The 9,566-nt window shown below is 40.5% G+C and overlaps 1 protein-coding gene across 1 annotated transcript; it reads left to right on the top strand.

Moving 5' to 3' along the window:
* The first annotated feature begins 1,705 nt into the window (after positions 1-1,705).
* Positions 1,706-2,674, top strand: LOC117348504 (olfactory receptor 5AP2-like). Its single transcript, XM_033920718.1, has one exon. It carries the CDS (start codon positions 1,706-1,708, stop codon positions 2,672-2,674), a length of 969 nt encoding a protein of 322 aa, XP_033776609.1.
* The last annotated feature ends 6,892 nt before the right edge of the window (positions 2,675-9,566 follow it).

Genomic DNA, 9,566 nt, shown 5'->3' on the forward strand with positions numbered 1-9,566 from the left:
TCCAAGTCTGCAACTCTAGCATCAAGGGAATGGACTTATTCTTTGAGAACCAGGAGCTCTTTGCAGCATACATATATAATTTGTCACTAACTAGGAAATAATCATACATGTGACACTCAGTGCAAAAGAATGAATAGCTCCCCTCTTGCTGCTAGACTACTGTCTGCATCTTATTATTGAGCTGCTTAATTAAATCCTATTAAAGTACTGGGTATGTTAGACTGGTATAGAGAGCCTTAAGATAATTGGTATGCTTTATTTAGCGTTTGAATCTTAGCAAGAAATGAAATGTAATACGAATATGTAATAAACAGTTCATCTGTTGTCCTACATAGGATAATTGACTATTTAAATTAAGACTATACATAAAGGAAATGGGCGATGTTTGAGTGGGCACAGGGTGGGTGGGAGGGAATGCAGATTAAGCCAGACCTTGGCTGCCAGAGACTTTCTCTAGCAGAAAGTTCAAGTTTAACAACTATAGGAGGCTTTTACTCTATGGAAACTAGCTAAGTAAAGCTTACTCTTTTAAGATCAAAAATTATCTTCATAAAGGAACCTACAGTTTAGCTTTTATCCCCCAAATTAGCAAAGCTCAGAGCAAAATAATGTATACTTACCCATAGAAATATCCTGTCTCCTCTCCTCTCTGAAAGATATGTCCTATCCTTTCCTCTCAGAGAGAAATATGTCCTCTGCTCATCTCCTCTCTTCTCAGAAAACAGTGTGAAGGCCAAGTATGGAGATTGACATACTGGGTTTCAGATCCTCTGGCCTACCGAACATTCATCTGACCCCAACCTATGCTCAGCTCAAGAGACTAATAGACAGTACAAACCTTATTCACAGTTGAACACTGAAAACATACATTGCAAGACTTGATGTTCATATATGACTCGACTCAGCTGTGTTTCAGCTGATCTGCCTTCATCAGAAGTGAACTGAACCTTTAGTTTAATATGCGGCTCTAGAAACTGAATGCAATGTGACCGATAAGGTAGGCTTCAGAAAATCACAGGTCACAGCAGCATAATCAATATAAAAACCACTTCCCACTTTCTGCTTCCTTTGATTGTGGTTTCCATGAGATGCAGTTCTCCTTTTTGTCTTTTGTGCATGCTAATGGCAACTTTACTGTATGGCTGTTAATACAAGAAATAGAAATAGACCAGTTAAAGTGAGCTTAGCACACAGGAAAAATCTGCACAAAGGCATTATAAGGCCACATTTTACTGCAGCTTCGTATAAGGAGCCCAGCAGGTCAGTAAATATAGCCCTAAAACAATAGGAGAGAAAAAGCCTTGCCAAAATTTTAATTGATTGTTCTGGGCTACCAAAATACTTGTCTGAAACTTAACTGATAAATTAGCCAATTAATTTTGACTGGATATACTGCAACTAAATATTAGCCTTGGGGCTAATAGTTTTGATTGGTTTTCAGGCTAGGTTATTCTTGTCCTGTTTTATCCCATTCGAGAAATCCCTCCATTTTGTCCCTCTAAGAAAGTCAGAATTGTATGCCCACTTGTAACTGGTAATTGTAGGGCCTGGATCAGCCTATCGTGAAATGACAGAGTTAGTCAGTGGTCATTTATTGTTCTGACCATCACAAAAAACAAACAAACCCTGAAAAGGAGATTACATTTTGGTAATGATTTATGGTAAACTAATGGGGTTTTCTTCCTTTTTATATCAGACTGAGCAAATGGCAGAAGGAAATCAAACTTCAGTGACAGAATTTGTTCTCCTTGGATTTGCCAATGTTTCACACCTGAAGACTGTGCTATTTCTCTTTTTTTTTGTAATATATTTAATGACAGTTCTGTTAAATGCTGGCATCATTGTATTAATTCACCTGGATAACAACCTTCACAAACCCATGTACTTCTTCCTCAGTCATTTGGCGTTTGTGGATCTCTGCTGCTCCTCTGATGTTGCCCCCAAAATCATGGTCGGCCTTCTCTATGACAATAAAGTTATTTCATACTTGGGGTGTGCAGCACAGCTGTACTTTTTTATTGCATTTGCCTGTACAGACAATTTTCTGCTGGCAGCAATGGCGTATGATCGTTATGTGGCAATATGTAACCCATTCATGTATCACATTATTGTGACGAAAAGACTGTGCAGTCAGCTAGTGGTCCTCTGCTACTTTTCAAGCGCTTTGCACTCCCTGATTCAGACAGGCACTACCTTCCAATTATCCTTCTGTAGGTACAATGAAATTAACCATTTCTTCTGCGACATCCCCCCACTGATGAAGATCTCCTGCTCAGACACATACGTCCATGAGATCGTGATTGCTATCTTCGTTGCCTCTGTAACTGTATTCTCAATTCTGGTGATTCTGACATCCTACACTTTCATCCTCTTCAGCATCCTGAGAATCCGTAGTGCAGAGGGAAGACACAAAGCCTTCTCCACCTGTGCCTCACATTTTGTCAGCGTTACTTTGTTCTATGGAACAATTATTTTTATGTATATGAGACCCAGTTCAAGCTACTCCCTTGAGCATGACAGGGTTGTTTCTGTTTTTTATACTATGATGATTCCGGTGTTAAACCCCCTTATCTACAGTTTGAGGAACAAAGAAATGAAAAATGCCATTAGAAAAACCATTTCTAGACATATCCTTTGTCAGAAACTGAATTCCATTGACTTAATCCACTCATGAAGTGGTAATTTATCCAACAAAATAATAATGTCCTTTGCCATTATAGTTTATTTAAATCTGATTTTTCCAATGGAAATGTACAGTATATGCCTAGAATTAAATTTAAAATTGTAAAAATCATCCCAGCTGATATTCAGCCGGCAATGGTCAGTGTTTTTTTAAACTCTGACTGTGACCGGCTAGAGTACCCTCGGCTATTCGATGCCAGGCTTTAAGACATCTTCTGTACCACCCTGGCTCGTCCCTTTTTTTGTGGCAGTCAGAGGCAATACACAGCAGCACTGCCCGTTAGGTGGCAAAAGGCAATTTAAGCAGGTAGAAGCCTCTTAAATTGCTTTGAATATTGGCTGGATCATGGCCTTTTATTGTTTTAGTTTCCAAGCAAAGAACTGTTTTACTCAAAGTGCAATCACTTATATTACACACAGAAGAGAACTCTTTTTTTACAGCCCTGAACATAAGAAACTCAGATCACAGATCTCATCATTTCTATAGCGCTGCAAGATGTACACAGCACTGTACATTAGGGCCCTGATTTTGTAAAGTGCATCCAAATTTAGGTGTAGTTTGAACATTCTTGTATGCGCAATCCAGCAAAATTTAAACGTCCTTTAAAGAATCGCCCTCAGCGTCGGGTAGACGTTCATATTATTAGGCATCCTTTAGAGCAGTGGTTCCCAAACCTGTCCTGGGGGACCCCTAGCCAATCAGGTTTTCAAGATATCCCTAATGAATATGCATGAGAGAGATTTGCATATAATGGAAGTGACAGGTATGCAAATCTCTCTCATGCATATTCTTTAGGGATATCTTGAAAACCTGACTGGCTGGAGGTCCCCCAAGACAGGTTTGGGAACCACTGCTTTAGAGAATCGCTTTTTTAGGCAGGAGTTAGACGTTCAACCAATGTCCTTAACATAATATTTTATAATTATGATGTTATCAGAATGGTGATTTTATGCTGTTTTTCATTATAACTCTAAAATGCTGGCAACACAATATTTTCTTTTAATATGTTTAATCTTGTTATTTCTTTTTCTTCTGTGAGAACCAGCAATGTCAGGGTAGAAGGCTGTAGGTCTAACCAGTGTGCTACAGAGTAAGTTATCAAACTGCATAGCATTGTAAGGAGGTCTACTTTTGAGCGTAGTTTGGGCAGCAGATAGATGTGAGTTCTGTGAATGGGACATAGGCGGACTTTGGATGTTCCCAATGCGATCTGCTAAATAAGTTTCTTGCTTGTTATTTTTGCTTTATTAAGCTCAAAATACATTTAATAATGCAGCACATAAACAGGGCACATGAATAAAAAGATATTGCATGCAAAACCTTCTATTTTTGTGGGCAAACAGCAATGTTATTTGCTCATTATAGGAAAAGATCCATTAACTGAAGCACAGCACATTAAAAACATAGCTTTATATTTCTTGCTAAAAAAACAACCCTTTTTTCTCAGTACAGAGTGCTGCAATGAGCTCATTCTTCAAACAGGTGCATTAAGCAAGCAAAGCACTTGAAAAGAAGATATATATTGCATAGATAATCTCATTTGGAAAAGGTTCAAAACAGATACAGACCTCCTCAGCATGGCTTCTAGTTCATTGCAAATGGACGTCTCCACTGCACAATGCTGACCACATTGTGAGATCATCAAGGTGCACCTGGAAGGTAGAATGCCACAATTAAAATAGGAATATCTGCTGGGGGAACTAGTTGGGATTCAAACCTATGACCTTTGTAAGATGGGAATAGGGCTTTTACCCATTGAGCCGCTGCAGCGTCCAGTCAGGTCTTTCTTCCTCACATGTGATATGATACCTTAGGGACCCGCTAAGGTATGATCTGCTCAGGTATCATATCACAACTGCCTGCAAGAAAGCAGCTCTAGCTTTCATTGTCTAAAAGTCATGGGTTCAAATCCTTCCTCCCACTTCCTCTCCAATGCCTTTACAGCTTCCTATTTGCTCTCATAAAAGAGTATGGATGGTAGACTGCCATTTTCATCAGCACTCTGCCCTTTACAGGCAAACTTATTTAGAGACCTTCACATGGCTAGGATCTCCTAAGCTCTCATGGTAGGAACACCTTCCTCAAAGGAAGCACCTGTGGCTCAGTGGTTTAAAGCACTGCTTTCATTGTTGAAAGGTCATGGGTTTGAATCCCAAGTATGGTCTAATTGACACAGAATCAAGTAGTGCTCTTTCTATCAATTGCTAACCTCACTTATTCTTATTTTTTGGTAGTATGGCAATGTTATTTTGTTTGACAATAAAATTATATGCACTATGCTAGCACCAGTATTATATTTTATAGATATCTAGCTTGTAATTTTTTTTTAATGTCTATTCTGTGAGATGGAGCAGTGGGGGATTAGAACCAACAAGGTTTATGTGCTAAAGTTAAAGTTCTAACCACTGTGCTACACAATGAGCCAAAATAATTTTTAAACACTTTGCTTTAGGCTTCCGCTCGCAAGGCGTGCAATGATATTATCGCGTTTTAGCATTGTGACGTCATGAGATTGGCAATTTTTCCATGGAGAGCATTCTAGCAAAATGGTAGCTAGGAGGCAGCCAAATTGTACAACTGCTGACTCCAGGTTGTTTCCCTGCTCTTCCTCCCAAATGAACATCACTATTTTGTGATGCCAGGAGTTATCTCCAACATAGGGACTCCTGGCAGAGACTGGCCAGAAGATTTAATCGCCAGGCCTCTTTCCCTCGAGCTGTAACTATTCATAGCCAACCTCCGATTTGAACTTACAAACTCAGGCGTCTTCAGCACACAACTTTTTTACTTTTACTTCGCTCTCTGTCCTTCAAGCAAGTTTAGTGCCACCAATATGTTTCATTATCTCTCAACATTTCATTTGTAATGGCAACATATTGAAATGAACTTAGCCAAAGGAAAGAAAAATTGAAATGTGCTTGGCTGCCTGCACTCATTCCCCCACCTCAGGCATTAAACCACATTTCAATTCATATACCTCAACTTTCCTTTGGCATATGTGTGCATCAATCAGTATCACAGAAGGCAGCTCAAACATTATAACACTAAGGACATTGGTTGGACATCTAACTCCAGCCTAAAAAATGATTGAGCGCAATTCTCTAAAGGATGTCTAAGTTTTACAGAACAATACAGCATAAGTAAGAACCCTAAATGGATAATAGCCAATAATATCCTAAAAGTAATAAGAACAATACAAAATTGGCTAACACATCTGGTCCTTGAGGAGAAAAAGTCTAAGGAGATGGGGCAAATCTGTAATTTAGTAAATAATGGACATCAGTATGAGCCCTTCATAAGTGAATAAACGTGGACCTCTGGCTCAGGCAATGTCTCAAAAGGTGACCAGCACCAGACCGCAGTCTAAATGAGAATACCTCATACATCATATAGTCCATAAGTGCCAAAAAAAATATACATACAAAATTCAACACACTCCCAGAACCAAATAGACTTTTTTACACCAAGGAAAAGGGGTTAAATGGGCATAACACATACATACTCTCCCTGAAAACACACCTTGTAAATAAAAACTTTCCTAATGCATACAACAATAAATATAATAAATACTATAAATATGCTAGACCCTATGGTAAACATATAAGATATAACAGTGTCTGTGTGTAAAGTGCACAAAAGAAAAATAAATAAATACCTGATAAATAATTCTAAAAGAAATACAAAGTACAAGGTGCTTCATGAAATACAAAATATATGGCAAGAATGGGACATAAAGTGCAAATGCAAAAAATCTCACTACAAATACCTAATTAAGGTACCATACCATATCATACTCAAAGTGGGAGTGCAACCTGTAGCACCATAAAAGATAGTATAAATATAAATATAAAGTGCAAATACAGGTCCTCACTACCAATCCATTATTGGGATCTTGTCATATAAAGTGCAAGTGCAATTCCTCACTAACCATACGTAATGTAAATGATAGCAATTGGAGTTCATGAGCTAAAAAGCACCACAAACACACACACACACACACCAGGCAAAAGTGATAAGTAATAAATACGTAACTTCAAATGCTAAACACTCACACATATACAGACACACAACGGCTCAGATAGAGCCCAATCAAGAATATCCTAACATATCATAACTTTAAGAGTCACTAATGAATATCACCACTCTATGAATCACCACTCGACAGAGCTCCGTTTCGCCACTTTGTCAGGAGCAGAGATTAGTTTGGAAAAAATATATGTAAAGTGGGTGAAAAACCGACATAGACTGCTGAGTCTGTCGGTAGGAAAAATCCCGCGGTTCCAAAGCGTACTACAATCAAAGACGCTAGAACCGAAAAGTTCTACGAGAACACCCAAACCACACCTAAATATAGATGCACTTTACAAAATCAGGACCATGATGTCCAAATCTGAGTGTGAAATTTTAGAGGAGAATGCACAAAAAGCACAGTTATTTACCGTAACAGGTGTTATCCAGGGACAGCAGGCAGCTATTCTCACATATGGATGATGTCATCCGACAGAGCCCCAATGCGGACGCCTCACAAGCAGACTTGCTTGAAGAAACTAGAAGTTTTAAGTCGCCCGCACCACGTATGCGCTAGTGCCTTCCCGCACAGCACAGGGTGCGTCTCATCAGTTCAGATAGCTAGCAAAGAAGGTGGGTGGGTTTTGAGAATAGCTGCCTGCTGTCCCTGGATAACACCTGTTACGGTAAGTAACTGCTTTATCCCAGGACAAGCAGGCAGATATTCTCACATATGGGTGACCTCCAAGCTAACCAGAATGGGATGGTGGGAGTGTTGGCAATTTAGGAAAATAAATTTTGTAATACTGTTTGGCCAAACTGTCCATCCCGTCTGGAGAAAGTAGCCAGACAATAGTGAGAAGTGAAGGTATGAACCGAGGACCAAGTAGCAGCCTTGCAAATTTCCTCAATAGGTGTAGATCTGAGGAAAGCTACTGAAGCTGCCATTGCTCTGACTTTATGGGCTGTGACTTTACTGTGAAGGGGTAATCCAGCCTGGGCATAGCAGAATGAGATACAAGCCGTCATCCAGTTGGAGATTGTGCGCTTAGAAATTGGATGTCCCAACTTATTGGGGTTGAAAGAAACAAAAAGTTGAGGAACAGTTCTGTGTGGTTTGGTGCGTTCCAAGTAGAAGGCCAAAGCACGTTTACAGTCCAGAGTATGAAGAGATGATTCTCCAGGGTGAGAATGTGGCTTTGGAAAAAACACTAGAAGTACGATAGATTGGTTGGTTGAGATGAAATTCTGAGACCACTTTAGGTAGAAATTTCAGATGAGTACGAAGAACCACCTTGTCATGATGGAACACAGTGAATGGTGAGTCAGTAACTAAAGCTTGCAGCTCACTGACTCGTCGAGCAGAAGTGAGAGCAATGAGAAATACCACTTTCCAAGTGAGATACTTCAGATGAGCCTTATCCATTGGTTCAAATGGAGGCTTCATGAGTTGAGTAAGGACAACATTGAGGTCCCAAACCACAGGAGGAGGTTTGACATTGAAAAGTCCTTTCATGAATCTGGAAACCACCGGATGAGCAGAGAGGGGTTTCCCTTCAATAGGCTGATGGAAAGCCGCAATTGCACTGAGATGGACTCAGATAGATGTAGACTTAAGGCCAGAATTGGATAAGTGCAACAGGTAGTCCAAAACAGAAGATAAGGAGGAATGTTGAGGCTCCTTATGATGAGAAAAACACCATGTAGAAAATCTAGTCCATTTCTGGTGATAGCATTGTCTAGTTGTAAGCTTTCTAGAAGCTTCTAAAACATCCCGTACAGATTGAGAAAACTGAAGAGGGGTTATGTTGAGAGGTACCAGGCTGTCAGGTGTAGAGACTGCATGTTGGGATGAAGCAGAGATTCTTGACTCTGTGTAAGCAGAGAAAGAAAAACTGGTAGAAGGTAGTACCATGGTTGTCTCGGCCACCAAGGAGCGATTAGAATCATGGTGGCATGATAGTTCTTCAACTTGACCAGAGTCAATGGAGGAAATGCATAGAGGAAAAGATTCGTCCATTCCAGAAGAAAAGCATCTGCTTCGAGGCGGTGAGGAGAGTAAATCCTAGAGCAGAATTGAGGCAGTTTGTGGTTGTGGGGAGCTGCAAAGAAGTCTATCTGTGGAGTGCCCCACTGTGAAAAAATGTGGTGAAGAGGCGAGGAATGGAGAATCCATTTGTGAGGTTGCAGGAGACGACTCAAGTTGTCCGCCAAGCAATTCTTCGCCCCTTGAATGTAGACTGCTTTGAGAAAGGTGTTGTGGCGGATTGCCCAGTGCCAAATTTCCAGAACTTCTTGACAAAGGGAGGTGACCCTGTCCCTCCCTGCTTGTTGACATAATACATGGCGACCTGGTTGTCCTTGCGGACGAGGACTACTGTGTCATGAAGTAGATGTTGAAAAGCATGGAGAGCTCTGAGGATTGCTCTGACTTCCAACTGATTGATATGACACTGGCGATCTGCATTGGTCCAGAGGCCTTGAGTACGGAGACCATCGAGATGAGTGCCCCAAGCGTAGGTCGAAGAGTCTGTCGTGAGGATCTTCTGATGAGGAGGCATTTGAAAAGCAAGCCTCTGGAAAGATTGGAAGAAAGCATCCACCAACGGAGAGACTGCTTCAAAGAAGGAGTGACTGTAATGTGACGAGAAAGAAGATCGCAAACCTGCGTCCATTGAGAGGCCAGGGTCCACTGAGGGATTCTGAGGTGAAGTCTGGCAAAAGGAGTCACGTGTACTGTGAAGGCCATGTGACCCAGAAGTACCATAAATACAAAACCTTTCTGGATAGAACCTTCGCGTACCAAGCAAACAAACAACAACATTGGCTAGACAACTACATTAATAAAGCTAGACTGACCTACAACGCTTTTAGA

The sequence above is a fragment of the Geotrypetes seraphini genome, chromosome 14 (genome assembly GCF_902459505.1).
Source record: "Geotrypetes seraphini chromosome 14, aGeoSer1.1, whole genome shotgun sequence".
Classification (NCBI taxonomy): Eukaryota; Metazoa; Chordata; class Amphibia; order Gymnophiona; family Dermophiidae; genus Geotrypetes; species Geotrypetes seraphini.